Raw genomic sequence first — 17,416 nt, 5'->3', positions numbered from 1 at the left:
TAAGAAATGCAAATTCCTTGGAGGTACAGACCTGTCCAAACAGAAACTCTGGGGCTGAGGCCTGGCAATTTGGCTTTCATCTGGTCAGGTGGTTCAGATGCTTACTAACATTTGACAATCACCACTGCTGGGGATTGTACCAGAAACTGGAGAAATGATTGAGCATCCACCTGAGCAAAGTCTGAATGTTCTTAAACTTGCTTTGTTTTCAGGAATTCAAGCCTATGAGTAAGAGCAATTCCAACAGACACCTGAAGCCAAAGGTGAAGACTTCCACAGGAAGATCTGGAGATGGTATTCAAGGCCAGGTTTGTGGAAGTTTCGGAACTTTTGTGCTTGTGGCCATGGCATTTACTGACTTGGGAATCCCAGCAGCTTTCCGAAGTCATTATCACGTCTTCCATCTTTCTTCCAGTGGGAAACCCCTGGTCTTGGGCCCTTTGCGATAAAACCGCTGGGGGCTGGCCTACCTCACAGCCGGCCCTTGTGATATCATCGACACTGTAAGACACACCCTTCCAAGCTTTGCAGACGTCACAGAGGACCCGTGGTCCTGGGTCCAGCCGCTTTTGGGGGTCGACAGGCCGCTGTGGTGCATGGGTGCCACAGTAGAGGCAGGGCCATCGGCGTGCGGGGAGGTCGTCCGGGCTGGTGTTCTGTCCACGCTCCCTGCTGCTCATTTGCACAAGGCCTGCTTCAGAAAGGGAACCAGCAGCAGGACTTGGCAAAAGGGTCGTTCAGAGTTAGTTTGGGCAAATATTCACATCTGCTAAGACTCTTGAGACTCGCCCCCATCCCGCGAGGTGGTCGAGGTCCTTGAGGAAGTAGCAGCACCAGATGCGCTAAGGTGACCTTGAGAGGATGGCTCCGAAGAAGAGGAAGTGTATCTGCGACCTGTGCTCCTGTGGGTAAGGCAGCGGCACTCCGGGCATGGCTGGGACACCTGGATTTTCAGCCTCCCTAGCCAGGAGGGGAGGCAGGGGTCACACCCCTGCTTAATCAGGCACGGTGGATCCTTCCACCGCCTTTAGCAAGCCCCAGGGGTTTCAAGCAGCATATAAAACGTCCGTGTTGAATCAGTCAGCTGATCAAGGCTGTGTTCAGGTTTTTCTTTTTTTCTTCTTCTGTTTTTCTTCACTGTAGAGCTGTAGGAAGCTTGAAAGTTGGGTTCATTCCTGCCCAGTTGGGACTCTTTCAATCTCCAACCCAAAATTTGTCAGACAAGGATAGAAAAATTCCTGGCCAGGTTAGGACCAGTTTTGTGTTTCCTTTTTCTTTTTCCAGGAAAGAGATGGACTAGAAAAGAACATTCTTTCTTGTGACTGAATTTCTCACTTAAAGGAATGGTTGTTACTTTGTCAGAGATCCCTAAGGTATTTGCTAACACTTGGCTCCATTTTGTGGAGGTGAATAAGAACAGTGAAAGAAAAAAAAATTCAGGGGTTGCTGAAAGGAATCCACCAGGAGGTTCAGGCAGAAGAGATTTTATTGGGAGAGGGGAAAAAACCCGAACTGCCAGCCTGCACCAGATGCAGTTGTGCAGAGCAAGAACTAATGGAGAGATTACATAGGGAAAGGCTGGGAGGAGGGACCAAAGTGGATGTGGAAGTGATCGCAGAGCCTGGGGAACCTCTCACTGTCCAGAGGAGGCATGACCTTGGGTGGTTAAGGAAGTAACCTCAGAGTCTAGAGTCCTTTGCAGACTCACAGTCAGGTGATTTCCAGTCAGGTGACTGGCAGTGACAGGTGGTTACTGGTTTGGGGCAGTTGATTTTGGGTAAGGCTGCTGTTTGTCTTTCACTAAGAGGGGTAGGGAAAGGGCTATTCTCCCAAGCAGACTTAACAGAAAGCACTTGTGCAGTCTTTTGCCCTGGGAGGATCACATCACATCTCTTTATCTCTTTTGAGGACACTCAGGGTGAAGTCTGGCAAAGGAAGGGGACACCAAGGAGAAACCTAAGCCTTTAGTCAGCCCTGCAATTGATCAGCCTCTTATATGTCACACAAGCTCTGAGATAACTCTCCTTCCTGCTTCTCAGGATGATCCCAGGAAAAATGGAAGATGTTGGGCTGGGCCAGGGGACATGTGAAAGAGCTCTGGGATTAGCTCTCTGGGCTGTCACTAACTCTGGAATTTTTGGACAGGTGACTTAATTTCTTCAGATCATAATGTCCTTGTTTCTTCCCATAGTACTCACTTCACAAGACTATTGTATACATTAAATTAATACAGGAGTTACTGGTACATGGATTGTGCTTACTTATGGAATCTCAAGGGCCTTAGTTATGAAATCTCAAGGGGCTTACTAACTGTGATATGTTATATGAAAAACTATATAGCTATCAGTAATGGGGAGAATTAATTAAAGGGCACCATAAAAACTGGGTTGGAAACTTCATACATCTTGTCCTGGTTGCTCATTAGAATCACCTGGGGAGTTTCAAATAAGTATCATTTTGCCCAAGCTGTTAGTTTAATGATCCTCCAATGGGCTCAGCAGCAGATTCCAGGTAATTGTGACTTATTTGCTAGCATTGGGAATGCCTGAATTCTATCACATGCACACATGGAAGTTTCTTATTGAGCTTTGTTGGGTAGGACCACAGCACTGTTTAGTCTAGGACTAATTTTTCACATGTCTGAAAATTCATTTTTGTTTTAAGACTCACCTCCTACAATGATCTTTTTCTTTTTCAAAACACTATTTTCATTGTATTAGCTTAACATTAGCTATACAGAAGGGGATTTCATTGCTACTATATTCATTTACTCTCCTGCCTCCTCCTGCTCTTTTAGGCGGTGATACTGTAATTTGCAAGGCATAATTTCAATCTTTGCACAGAATGCAATCTAGATAGAAGGCAGGATTACTCACTGAAGAGGTGTGAAGGGTACAGTGAGAAGCCTGTTACCAGTCCCACTTCCTAGCTGGATATTTCTTCTCTTATTCTGTTTCCCTTTTGTCTCTGCAAAGTGGCCATTTTCCATTAGATCCTTTCTCTTGCTCTCTTTCACTCCCTTCCACTGTGCTGTTCCTAATAAAAATGTCTGGTGTCCCTTTCTCTCTCAGGCTTCCAGTTTGAGTTTCATCTGGTCACAATGCTTATAGTTCCATCTGGCTGTTGTATGACCCTCTGAACTTTAAGACCCTTCAAACATCCACCATTTCTACAACTATCTGTCTCATTAATAAGACTATCAGTCTTCTGTTTATTTTGGTTTGTCATTTGAATAATCTCTTATGTGTGTGCGTGTGCACGTGTGTTCGCATGCATGCTTGTGTGCCAATCTTGGGGCTTAAACTCAGGCCTGGGCACTGTCCTAGAATTTTTGTGCTCAAGGCTAGTTCTCTACCACTGTGAGCCACAGCTCCATTTCTGGCTTTCTGGTAGTTAATTTAAGATAAGCATCTCATGGAATTTCCTGCCTGGGCTCGCTTTGAACTTCTCAAATTTCAGTCTCTTGAGTTCCTAGGGTTACAAGGTGTGAGCTATCAGTATCTAGCAGCTCTTATCTTTTGTTATCTGTAATATTTACTGATTTCCAACATCATCTCATTTCTCTTTGCAATTTTTTCTTTAATTATTATTTTGTCGTTGTTGTGAAACCAGAACTTGAACTCCCAATGCTTTGCTCATTGGTTAACTCCTGATACTTTGCTCATTGGCTGGTGCTCTACTAACTGAGCCACACCTCCAACCCCCACTTTCATTTTCATGTTGGGAAATTGGTCTTAATGAAATTCTAATAATCTCTCCTGTGATTCCCTTATATGAAGCCACTTCTTGAACTGCATGGGGCTTCCTGGAATCCTGTGTATACTTACTGATCTCCCCTCTCAGTTCCTCCCCTTCCTGCCTCTCAACCTTTAAGGCCCTGTTTTGCAAATCTCCCACTAACCCATCCCTCAGAGAAGGGGAATCCCACTTCCTATGTTCTTGTGATCCGGTTATATGCAGCAGGCTTCACATGCCTGTAGATGCTATGTTCTCTGGGAAAGTAGAGACTTCATTTTCTTTGTGTGCCCTTTGTAATCCTACTATAATGTCTTTTGAAGTCGATTTTCTTTTGCCTGTCAATCTGGTAACATTCTGGAATGGATTAGGGACTCACTTCTGGAGTACTGCTATTTAGTATGGTAGCCATTGGTGGCAGTTTTATTTTAGTGAATTAAATTAAATGAACTGCAAGTCCTCAGTTACAGGGTCATATTTGAGATGTTCAAGAGCTAGGCTCCAGGCACCAGTGGCTCATGCCTGTAATCCTAGCTACTCCTGAGGCTGAGATCTGAGGACTGCAGTTTGAAAGCAGCCTGGTCAGCAAAGTCTGTGAGATTCTTCAATAAACTACTGAGAACAAGCTAGAGGTGGCTCTGTGGCTGAAGTGGTAGAGTACTAGCTTTGAGCATAATGAGTCCTTGAGTTCAAGCCTCAGGAGGGAAAAAAATCCATGTGAGTCCTATAGCGACCATGTAGAACATCACTAGAAGTCTGCATCTTCCTCACCCCAGTTAAACATGTGTGGATGGTTGGGATGGAATAAGGAATCTTGTAGGTGTTTTCTTGGCTCTAAGACACTAGGATTAAAAAAATGATTGTATAGGTGATATACGGAGGTGTTACAGTTACATAAGGAAAGTAGTGATCATATTTTTTTTGTCTAACTTGCTACCCCTTCCCTCATTTTTCTCCCTTGTTCGCTCCCTTCCATTCCCCCTCAAGTTGCACAGGTCATTTCCAACATATTGTCTTGTGAGCGTCGCTGTTGCATAGGTTCCCCCTTTGTTCTTTGTCTCCCCATTTTGTTGTTCCCCATCCCTTCCCTAGTTCAGATACACATATATACAATATCCAGGATACCAAAATCAAATGCAGTGACAAAGAGGATAAGCCATAGCAGGGGGAAAAACACCAAAGAAAAAAGAAAAACCTCTTGTGTCCATGTCTTAGAGTTCATTTCGCTTACATCATCTTATATGGTCATATGAAAATAGATATTGAGCTATTTTGCTCATCTGCCAATATTATCCTAGATGTATACTAGTTATTAAAATAAGGGATATCAGGAGACCTATGTTTCTTTGGGTCTGGCTTACTTTACTCAGTATGATTTTTTCCAAGTCCTTCCATTTCCTTACAAGTCCTTCTATTTGGGGCAGTGTCATTCTTTTTGATGGAAGCATAGACTTCCATTATATAAGCATAGAATGCCATTGTGTGTGTGTGTGTGTACACACATCACATTTATACATACATATACATCACATTTTCTTGAGCTGTTCCTCTACTGAGGGGCATCTGGGTTGGTTCATATCTTAGTTATGGTAGATAATGCTGCGATAAACATAGGTGTGCTGTTAGCTTTAGTGTGGCCTTGTTTGGGGTCATTTGGGTAAATGCCTAGAAGTGGGATTGCTGGGTCATAGGGGAGCTCTATATGTAGTCTTTTGAGGAACCTCCGTATTGCTTTCTAGAGAGGTTAACAATTTTATACTCCCACCAACTGTGTAGTAGGGTTTTCTTTTGGCCACATCCCCTTCAGCATCTGTTGTTATTAGATTTCTTGATTATAGCCATTCTAACTGGGGTGAGGTGGAATCTCAGTGTTTTGATTTGTATTTCTTTTACTGCTAGAGAAGTTGAGCATTTCTTCATGTGTTTATTGATCATTCTTATTTCTTCTTCTGAGCAGTCTCTCTTTAAGTCTTTAGTCCACTTATTAATGGGGCGGTTGTTTCTTTGAGGATTTGTTGTTGAGGGATTTAATTTTTTGAGTTCTAAGTATATTTTAGATATGAGACCCTTCTCTGTTGTATGGCTAGTGAAGATCTCCAAATCTATGGCCTTTCTACGGATCTTGCGATCTATATCCTTTGCCTTGCAGAAGCTCTGCAGTTTAATGCAATCCAATTTGTCCAACTTTTCTTTGATTTTTTTGTATTTCTGGGTCTTTATTAAGAAAATTTTGGCCTGTGCCAAGGAGCCCTAGAGTTTCTCCTATTCCTTAGCCTGAGGTTATAGGAAAAGGTGAGAAATCTGGAGGCAGGAATAGGTGAACTAATTTGGAAAGAGAGAGAGAAGAGGGTGAGGGAGAGAGTGAGCACTCAATGGGAATGAGGTGGTTATGGTTTCCAAGCGAACCACTTGATCCTGTGAGCTTCAGTTCCTCCATTTGTTCCAAACCAGAAAAATTGAGACAATGAGCGATGAGGGAAGTCCATACTTACTCTCCTTCCCTCTTAGAGTTTGTTTGAGCTAAGACATCTTGTGCCCTTATTTCAACATTCCCCCCACCCCACCTCTTCCTCTTCTCTGCTGCTTCTTCCTCCTCCTTTGTGAGAAGAGAGAGGCAGAGACAAGAGACAGAGACAGAGACAGGGAGACAGAAGAGACCGGGAGATAGAGACAGAGAGGAGAGAAACAGAAAGAGGGAGAGAGAAAATGCACACTTAGGCAGGATCTATTATATAGCCCAGTCTGGCCTTGAATTACTATCTTCTTGCCTCAACATTTTGAGTAATGTGATTACAGGCTGTACTACTATGACAGCTTCTTTTCTTGGGGGAGGGTTCATTTCACTTAGCATCACTTTATTTGTTTGTTTATTTATTTATTTTTATTGTGAGAATACCATACAGAGGAGTTAAAATTACATGGGCAAGATAATGAGTACATTTCTTAACAAGCATTGTAGCCTCCTCCTTTGTTTCCCCTTCCCATCCCTTCCCATCTCCCCCAGCCCCCCCTCAATCCTCCCCCCCCCCATCAAAGTTGTAAAGTTCGTTTTCGACATAATGACTTGTACATTTCATTGTTGCAATGGTCCTCCTGTATCCTTATTTAAATGATTTGTTTTCCCCTTCCCTTCCACAAATTATACCAACATCAAATACAGTGAAAGCAGGGGTTATACCGTGGCGGGGGAGTATGGCAGCTTCTTTAATGTATGTATTGTGCTTGTTTGTGGGGAAGCTCTGGGAATGCTGGGAGGCCTGGATGAGGCAGCTTCCATCCATTGGACAAGCCTCCAATAGTCTGCTCTCTTACAGCAATTCTTCAATTTAGCCACAAGATGGCAGCCTTTTCTTGGCCAACCCTTATTGCTGAGTCAACCACACCAGTCTAAGTGGAAAGCAAAACTTTTGGGACTCGAGGTTTTTCTTGAGTTTTAAAAAAATTTTTGATAGATTTAAGTTTATAAAATGGGAATTTAGTCAGAGTTTAGAGCCTGAGCTCAGGAAACTGGTATTCCTTTAGGACTAGATCACAGATTACAAAGTGAGTTTGTTTTGAAAAGCTAAGCCTAAAGATTACAACCACCATAAAACTTATTAGTGAACTTACCAGGCATATTTTACTGTATCAAGCTCCAGGCTCTCCCTCCACAGCACTCTCCTTCGTTTTTCTTGATAATCAAAAGCTGGCAACTGGAAAACTACTGTACAATATATTATTTTCAGTACGATCAACTCCAAATAAACAAGTATATTCATAGGTTGTGGAAACATAGTAAAGCCAGCAGTTTACTTATTTCTTTATTTAAAATAGCAACCAACCTGTTATTTATTTTGATAGCAGAGATATGCTTGGGGGATTATAGAATGGTGGGATCCCACTTTTGTATTGAAGAAGATTTTTCTAAGTACATCTAAATAATCCCTAGTATTTACTATTGTTAAAACAAACAAACAAAAAACCAGGGCTGGGAATGCGGCTCAGTGGTAGAATGCTTGTCTCACATGTATGAGGCCCTGGGTTCGATTCCTCAGCAACACTTAAGCAGAAAAAGCTGGAAGTGGCGCTGTGGCTCAAGTGGTAGAGCACTAGCCTTGAGCTGAAGAGCTGAGGGACAGTGCCTAGGCCCAGAGTTTTTTGGTGGTTAAATGGAGCTAAGAGCCTTATGGACTTTCTTGCCTGGGCTGGCTTCAAACTGAGATCCTTAGATGGAAGCCTACTGAGTAGCTAGGATTACAGGTGTGAGTTACTGGTACCCAGCGTAATCAGTTTATTTTTATTTTTTAAAGCTATAAGAAAGCCAGTCTACTAAAAAGACTGAGATCTGAGGATTACAGTTCAAAGCCAGCCCAGGCAGGAAAGTCTGTGAGACTCCAATAAACTACTCAGAAAAAGCCAGAAGTGGTGCTGTGGCTCAAGTGGTAGAGTGCTAGTCTTGAGCAAAAGGAGCTCAGGGATAGTTCAGACCCTGAGTTCAAGTCCCGGGATTGACAAAAGAAAAAAATCAAAAGCTATCAGAGATCTTTGTGATCTCTAGTTCTTCCATATTTTTGATGAAGAAATGAAAGCATTCAGCTTAATTTTAATATGAAAGAACCTCTTTTGTTAGTTTTTTATACAATATAGGCCAATCAATTAAATTTGATTAATTTTTCACTGAGTATGGGACTCTGATAGATGTTACAATGGTGTATTTTCAAGATACACTGAGCCTTTTTGCTTTGGATATAAAGTTTCACTATGCAGCTCAGGCTGGCCTAGAACTTGCTATGTAGCCTACGGTGGGCTTGAGCTATTTCTGTCTCAGCCTTTCTAATGCTGTGATTACAGCCTGTGCCATCATGCCAGGCTTAACCTTCCCGGCTTCTTCCTCCTCCTCCTCTGCCTCCTCCTCCTATTATTATTTTTCTCAGTGTTGAGGTTTGAACCCAGGTCCTGGTAGGCAAACACTCTACCACTAAGCTACATTCCCAACTTACTCCCACTGGGCCAATTTTAACTACAGATGATAACATGAAGGCTCTTGTGCAACTGAGAAATATTATCTGAAGTAAAAAAAAAAAACCCAAACCCCATGTAATTCTAAAAGCTTCTTAGTAAAGCAATATAAATAGCAAATCTCTGTCCTGAGATTAAAATGTAGTACCCTACACTTTCTAGAAAGCTATTAAAAAGTAGTTGTTAATGAAGGGATTGTCGGAGCTTACTTTTGTATCTGATTATTTTATGGCTTGCTGTACACTATTTAAAAGATTTTGTGCAGTCGTGCAGGAAATTCCAGGACGGGGTAATGTATCATGAAGTATTTATGTAGCATCGGTAGTGTGTGCAGCATTTCATAAAAAAGGTAGTCCCACAGAGGACTCACGGATTGCCACAAAGGAAGTGGATTTGGCTGTTTCTCAGAGTGTGGGGAAGAAGGTGATCTCTGGGGCAGCCATGTATCTGCAACTTAAATCAGTTATGTTAACCAGGGAGGAACTTGTTATTTTAATTTTGGAAAATATTTTCTTCACATTGATGGAAATTTCCTTAACCTTAGATTTTATTTTCTTAGAGTCTCTGTTACAAATTAAGAGGAAGGGGAAAAAATGGAGGGTTTGGGTTGATATTACATGTTTCAAGAAGAAGTCTTGTTTTTAATTTAAGTAAAATTAGCTTCATAAATTCTGATTAAGTAAAAAAAAAGACAAAGATACTTGCCTGTGATTTTTTTATCTCTACATAATGATGCCAAGAAAAAAAATCTTTTACTATGACATTGATTTATTTTTTATTGTACATTTTATGTACTTTTAATGTTAGGCTGTATTTATATAGTCCTTTAAAACTGTGACCTTTTTGGTATCAGAATTAATGTTTAATTGTCCATATATAACTTTCATCTTAAAAATGAAGTGTATATAATTCGTTACATTTTAGATGTTGAGATTATAAAGTACAACTTAGTAGTAATTCAAGTTACAGCAGTTAAAATGATCTATTTAACCATATAGTCTGCAAATGGATCAGATTAGAGTACCCTTGTTCTAATTCCATTTTGAGTGGGCAGTTTTAAGAACCATTCCCTCCATCACTGTTAAATGTGTTTCATCTGCAGATGACTTGTAGTTTCTTTGGGAAGATGACATATCTCATGGGGCAAAACAGCTAACCTTTAGATGAGTGAGACCAATAAAATAAGTGATGGAGGATTTCAGAGGTGAGACAGGCCACTCTGAGGCAAGGGAGCAGGGAAGGCTGTAGGGGGGGGAGTGGCTTGCTAGGATGACTGAGAAAGTAAAGTAGAGTCAGATTCCCTGGTCTCAGATCCTGGCTGTGCTCAACTCCAAGTCCTGGCCTGTCATTTTATTATTTCTGTGTAACAGGTATGTATCATCAATGCTTTATTCTTTTTTTTTTCTTTGCCAGTCCTGGGCCTTGAACTCAGGGCCTGAGTACTTTCCCTGAGCTGCTTTTGCTCAAGGCTAGTACTTTACCGCTTGAGCCATAGTGCCACTTCTGGGTTTTTCTGTTTATGTGATACTGAGGTATCAAACCCAGAGCTTCATGCATTCTAGGCCAGCACTCTAGCACTAAGCCACATTCTTAGCCAGCAATGCTTTATTCTGAGGGTAGGTAAAAGTGAGGATTAGGTGGGAGGGGAACATAGACCCTGAAGGAAAAGGCTGTGTTGAGTGGCTGTCAACAACAACAAATGGACATACTGGTTCCAGAGAGGCAGAAGCTGTCATCTTCAGATGAGCAGCTGGAGATGGTGCCAGAAGCTCTAGAGAGGCAAATCACAGAGGGGCCCTGCATGCCTCCGTTGGACTTCAGACAGCAAAGAGCCATTGGTGGGTCCTGAGTGGGGAATATCGTGCACAAAGTAACCTTCCCGAAAGAACACTTCAAAATGAGCAGAGCTTTTCTTTCATTAACGCTGTTTCTTTTCTCATAGTCTAATTTTATATTTGCTCTCCTTTAGATCTTCTGAGTGGTTTGGAGTTTGCTGTTATTTCCTTAACTGCTTTGCCTGCATTCCAGTCTTGACATTGTTTCCTACTTTCTTGGCGGATGGAATGATGATTTACTCTGAGGGTAGCAGGGCAAAGAATGTAGATTTGAGGAGCATAGATGCTAGGCCTAACCATCTGGGTTCAAGTTCCAGCCTTTCTACAGTGAGCCACCTTCTAATGAAGTCCTCATTTCTATGTCTCTTGGCATTCTCATCTATAAAGTGGACATAACAGTAGAGACTGCTCAGGCCTGTAATCCTAGCTACAAAGGAGGCTGAGTTCTGAGGATCTGGGTTTGAAGTTAGTCCAGGCAGGAACGTTTGTAAAACTCTTACCACCAATTAATTACCAAAAAGCTGGAAGTGAGCTATGGCTCAGGTAGTAGAGTGCTAGTTTTAAGTGAAAAAGCACAGGGACAGTGCCTAGGCCCTGAATTCAAGCCTCACTACTGGCAACTATATTTACACATATACACACAAATATAGTAGAGCCAACCTCACAGGGCTGTTGGGAGGAGTAAGCAAATACAACAATGTATGGCATATATAGTAAGGCACAGTCAAATGTTATCAAATAAATATAAATGTCCATCTGTATTCTAGGCAATGAGTAAGTAAGGTCTTTGTTTTCTGGAGAACTTGCATTCTAGAAAAGAAAGATTTTTTAATTGTTATTATAAAGGTTATTTTGTTATTATTATAAGGGCGATATACAAAGGGATTACAGTTACATCAGTCAGGTACAGTGTTTCTGGACAATGTCACCCCTTCTCTGGCTCTCTCCCTGTCTTTGCCTCCCACTCCCATTCACAAATTGTACAGTTCATTTTCAACATAGTGTCTAGTGAGTACCACTGCTGCATTTTTCTCACTTTTGGGTCCCTCCACTTCTATGTTCCCCTTTGCTACCCCAAAGACGAACAGACAAATAGAAAAGAAAACAAACAGCAACAAAGAGAAAATCTTTTGTTTCCATTTCCTAGAATTCATTTTGATTTATTATTATTATTATTGCTTTGGCGGTCATGGGGCTTGAACTCTAGGCCTGGGTGCTGTCCCTGAGCTCTTCAGCTCAAGGTGAACGCTCTGCCACTTGAGCCACAGCACACCGTTTCCAGTTTTCTGGTGGTAATTGGAGATAAGGGTCTGACAGACTTTCCTGCTCAGGCTGATTTTGAACTGTGATCCTCATATCTCAGCCTCCTGAGTAGGATTATAGGTGTGAGCCACCGGTGCCCAGTGTATATATATTTTTTTTTTTGTCGGCCGTGGGGCTTGAACTCTGGGCCTGGGCGCTGTCCCTCAGCTCTTCAGCTCAAGGCAAGCGCTCTACCACTTGAGCTACAGCGCCACTTCCGGTTTTCTGGTGGTTTTTATTGGAGATAGGAGTCTCACCGTCTCTCCTGCCCGGGCTGGCTTGGAACTGTGATCCTCAGATCTCAGCCTCCTGAGTAGCTAGGATTACAGGCGTGAGCCACCAGTGCCCGGATCCAGTGATAAATATTAAATAAATAGGCATTGTGCCTTTGGGTTCTTCTCTTAATATCCTCCTTTGGTCTCACTGTGTGTGGAGAGTTTGTTTATTGACTTGCAGGGAAGAATCAGCATTTTGCTGAGAATTAAATTAGGGATATACTTAAATAAGTGGTGGTGGGGCTGGATTAAATTTGAAGGATAGGGATGGTTTTACAAAGATTTAAATCTGCTCTTTGTACACTGCATGACCTTCTCTGAGACAGCTATACTTGGATCCAACAACTAGTACACTTAACAAGTTCAGATTGACATGAACAATATTAAATGAAGTAGAGATTTTTCAAGTTCTAAGAACAACGACTCTAGGGAATAAAAATACCCTTACTGCATTTCACAATCTAACATTGTGTTTTATTGGCTTGTTCAAACTAACTTTAAATTTTCTTGATTCTTTCTCTAAAGGAAAGGATAGTGTTTCTAAGTGACTGGCAAATTAACCACTTAGCCAAATACATCTATGTATTTTGAGTAAGGCCTCTCACTCTAATGTTAACAAATTGAGTTTGTAATATGAGAAATCAGTTGTTTCTGCTTGGATTGGCCAATTAATTTTAGAAACTATCCTTTATATGATGATGATTTTAAAAAATAATGATCTTTCCCCATACTTATTTTGTTATTCAAGTATGGTGCATTTCAACTATGTTGTCCAAATAAAGAAAATCTAAATAATATCTGTGAACAAGAGTTCAAAATGCAAAACAAGGAATTAATTTAATTTTTTTTTTTTTTTTTGCTGGTCCTAGGGCTTGAACTCTGGGCCCAAGAGCTGTCTCTGAGATTTTTCTGTGCTCAAAGCAGCATTCTACCATTGGAGCTACTGCTCTACTTCCAGGTTTTTTTTTTTATTTGCTTGTTTTTGTGATTAATTGGAGTTAAGAATCTCATGGACTTGTATTTTCACAATTAATAAAAAAAAGAATCTCATGGACTTTCCTTCCTGGGCTGGCTTTGAACTATGCACTTTTTTTTTTTTTTTTGGTTGGTTCTGGGTCTTGAACTCTGGGCTTGGGTGCACTCTTCAGCTCAAGGTGAGCGCTCTACTGCTTGAGCCACAGCACCACTTCCTGGCTTTGAACTATGATTCTAAAATCTCAGCCTAGGATAGTAGGCATGAACTTTTTTCATTCTTTTATCCTGCCTTCATTGGAAGGCAGTGGGAAAGCACCAGAGGTGGTAAGTTAGAACATTTTGGTTGCAATATTGGTTTGATGACTTGGGACCCTGTTCAAATAAAGTTGGCTCTATTCTCTGTAGCTGTGATTTTCTAGGCTCAGAATTTCCATCTCAAGGCTCTGAGTGTGTCTTTAAGGAGATTCTAGAGGATGTATTGGTGACACTAGAGAAGTTAGGAAGAGGGAGATATGTCACAGAGCTGAAGATGGTCAGATAATTTCTTGATTTTTCTGAATATTCTCAAGGCAAGCTAGAATCCACAGCATTTTAGGCCTCATGAACTCTTCATGCATGTTTGCTCTGTTTTCACACTCTGACTTCCTCTGCCTACTAGCAGATGCCCAAGCCAAGCTTCACATCACTTTTCACATCAGGTAACTCAAGAGAATAATTAGATTTTTTTGTGTACTGTTTCCAGATTCCAAGGGGAAGAGGTCCTGGTGGTCAGGTTATGACCTAGTTCCTCTGGCATCCAAGACCCTCCTTTGGTCCATTTAGCTGAGCTTTTAGGAGATATGGCATTATGTAATACAAACCAGGCTGATGGAACAAGGGGCTAAGTTTGTGTCACTTGGATATTAAGAAGAGGAAAATGACTAGAAGAGGAAACAATTGGCTTTATGAGGGCTCTTGCCAAGATATTCTTGTAGATAAAGTTAGTGAAAGATGGGTTGGAGGATAGTATAATTAGATACAAAGAGTGTTGACAGCTTTTTGCCTACTTGGAAAAATATCACTCGCTGTATGCCATAGGACTCCATTAGCCTTGTCTTGTCCAACAATATTTTTTTAAAAATCAAAACTTGGATAAAGCATAGAAGTCATTATTAAATGTCCTGAAAACATCAAATGGGAAGAATATAGCAAATATGACTGATGACAGACTTAAATTTCAGTATTAGCTTGACAAACTGGAATGCTAGGTTACAACCATTCTGAAGCTTAACAAGAGTCAACATGAAGTTCTAAGTTTGGGATGAGATATCAATTATACATATTGTAATGGGGGATGTTTGTCTTGGCTATTCATTGTGAAATGGCCTTTGGGTTTTTACTTAGCCACATGTTTACTATGATCTGATGGTGTGATGTGGCTGTGAAAAAGCATTAATTCAGTTTCAGACTAAATGCAAATAGGGTGCTTTGATCAGCAGATGCAATTACTTCATTAGACTTAGGCCTGGTTAGATGTTTGCTTGCTAGCTTGCTAGCTTGCTTATTGATTGATTGATTGATATCAGCAAGGAATCTGAATAACCAAGTTATGAGCAATGCACTCTGGAAGTGACAGACCTTGAGTACTAATTTGAAGATTGTATTCTCCAAAAGGAGCCTGTAGGTATTCTGAGATATTCCAAGGGTAGAAATATTATTATTGATCATTTCATGAAGACTGATTTGAGGGTCAATACTGGTGAAGGATTTTGTAGCAATTTGACCTAGACATCCTCTGACCCTTGAGTTGAGTGTGTGCCTAGTAGGATAGTGCAAAAAGGATCCTGCATTGGATAGAGGTTTGACAAAATGATCTCTAGGGAGCCTTTCAACATTGCAAACCCAGATTTCTGGGAAGAGAGAAGAGCATTTATTTTAATATGATGATTGAACTTGAAAAAGTACTACAGAGAAGAGAACAGTGGGTGTGTGTGATGTGAAGAATAAGCTGAGATCCATATGTGTCTGAAACAGTAAGTGACATCAGAGATTCTTAAAGTCATCTATCGAACATATATAGCAAATGTTCAGACTTATAGTCTCTTGTCTCAAGCTGATCTTGTGGAATTTGCCTTTTTGCTTGGTGTGTCTGCTTTCCTGAAAAACCATTAGATAATCTTTGGGTAGTGTAAAAAACAGCTTCATCCATTGCTTCCACAACTCCCTGATTTCTTTGGCATGTTAGCCTGTGACTCTAACCACTATAGAAGCAATGCTTTGGTGGGGAAATGTATTTCAAGATTCCAGTACCAATGTATGGATGCTTGAAACATGTTCCACTGAAAAGCAGGAATGACCCATCTTTTTATCTTCCTTGATGATGTCCTACTTTATACCCACCTTATCTCAGAGCCTTTTATGAAACTGGGTTCCGGTCTTGGAAACTTACCTTGCTCCCCACTGTCAACAAAATGGCAACTTCTGAAACTCTGGCCCCTTCATCAATCCAGCCTTCCCACTTCTTTTCCAATGATCATCTAGAGATGAATTATTAAGTTGCTTTCTCTCTCCCTTATGTGATTTTTCTTTTTTGTGCCAGTATCAGGTCCTGAACTCAGCGCCTCAGCTTCTCTCTTGCCTTTCTTGCTCAGGGCTGGCACTCTACCACTTGGGCCATATCTCTGATCTAGCATCTTGCTAGATGGAGTGTTGCAGACTTATGCCTTGACTGGCTTCAAACCATTATCTGCTAGGCATCAGCCTCCTGAGTAGCTAGGATTACAGGTGTGAGCCACCAGTGCTTGTCTCCCAGTGGAAGTTTTGAAGCATGGCAAGTAAAATCACAATGTAGAAAAAAAGATGCCACAGTTTCGTGACATTTTTTCTCTCCACTAAACATATATGATCTATATACGTTTACATATATATGTATACATATAAAATTTTCTCTCCAGTGCTACATATAGAACTCAGGGCCTGGGTGCTATCTATTACTGAGCCTTTTTTTTTTTTTTTGGTCAAGGTGATGTACAGAGGGGTTACAGTTGCATAAGTAAGGTAATGAGCAAATTTCTTGTCAAACTTGTTACCTTTCCCTCAATTTTCTCCTCCTTCCCCTGCCAAGTTGTTCAGATCTTTTTTTTTTTTTGGGTCCGGTCGTGGGGCATGAACTCTGGGCCTGGGGGCTGTCCCTCAGCTCTTCAGCTCAAGGCTAGCACTCTACCACTTGAGTCACAGCATCACTTCCGGCTTTTTTCTTTTTTGCTTATGTGGTGCTGAGGAATCGAACCCAGAGCCTCATGCATGCAAGGCAAGCGCTCTACCACTGAGCCACCTTCCCAGCCCTTTTTTTTTTTTAATCATTCGTGGGACCTGAACTCTGGGCCTGGACACTGTCCCTCAGCTCTTCAGCTCAAGGCAAGCGCTCTACCGCTTGAGCCACAGTGCCACTTCCAGTTTTCTGGTTGTTAATTGGAGATAAGAGTCTACCAACTTTCCTGCCTCGGCAGGCTTTGAACTGTGATTCTCAGATCTCAGCCTTCTGAGTAGCTAGGATTAGAGGTGTGAGCCACCAGCCCCCGGCGTACAGATCATTTTTAACATATTGTCTTTTGAACATTGCTGTTGCATTGGTTGCCCCCTTGTCCGTTGTCTCACTGTTCTGTTGTTTCCCTTCCTTAATACAGATAAATGTATATATAATACCAGGGCACCAACATCAAATACATTGACAGCAGGGGATATACCATAGGGGGAAGAAGATACAAAAGAAACAAAATTTCATTGGACATTAAAAACAACAATAAGAAAGAAAAACCTCTGTGTCCAGAGGCTGGGAAGGTGGCTCAGTGGTAGAGCACTTGCCTTGCATGCATGAGGGCCTGGGTTCGATTCCTCAACGCACCACATAAGCAAAAAAGAAAAAAGCCGGAAGTGATGCTGTGACTCAAGTGGTAGAGTGCTTGCCTTGAGCTGAAGAGCTGAGGGACAGCGCCCAGGCCCAGAGTTCAGGCACCACGACCAGACCCCCCAAAAACAAAAAAAACAAAAACCAAAAACCAAAAAAACCTCTGTGTCCATGTCTTGGAGTTCATTTTGCTTAGCATCATCTTATATGATCATATGTACATAGCTATTGAGCTATTCTGCTCATCTGCTAAGATTATCCTAGATGCATTCTAATTATTGCAAGTAAGGGAAACCATGGGATCTATATGTTTCTTTGGGTCTGGCTTACTTAATATATTACTGAGCTTTTTTGCCCAAGGCCAGTACTCTATCACTTGAGTAACAGTACCGTTTCCTTTTTTTTTTTTT

At 41.4% G+C, this 17,416-nt stretch overlaps 1 protein-coding gene across 1 annotated transcript in view; it reads left to right on the top strand.

The window, feature by feature from the left end:
• Window positions 1-861: 861 nt before the first annotated feature.
• Window positions 862-17,416, top strand: part of Saxo1 (stabilizer of axonemal microtubules 1) — an 87,875-nt gene continuing 71,320 nt past the window's right edge. The window contains exon 1 of the mRNA XM_013020760.1: window positions 862-908. Within this exon, the coding sequence (XP_012876214.1) occupies window positions 862-908 (47 nt within the window). The remainder of the gene's footprint in view (window positions 909-17,416) is intronic.

Source organism: Dipodomys ordii, unplaced genomic scaffold (genome assembly GCF_000151885.1).
Source record: "Dipodomys ordii isolate 6190 unplaced genomic scaffold, Dord_2.0 Scaffold53, whole genome shotgun sequence".
NCBI classification, from domain to species: Eukaryota; Metazoa; Chordata; class Mammalia; order Rodentia; family Heteromyidae; genus Dipodomys; species Dipodomys ordii.
The sequence above is the reverse complement of the archived record's forward strand: the minus strand, read 5'-3'. Positions and strand labels throughout refer to the sequence as shown.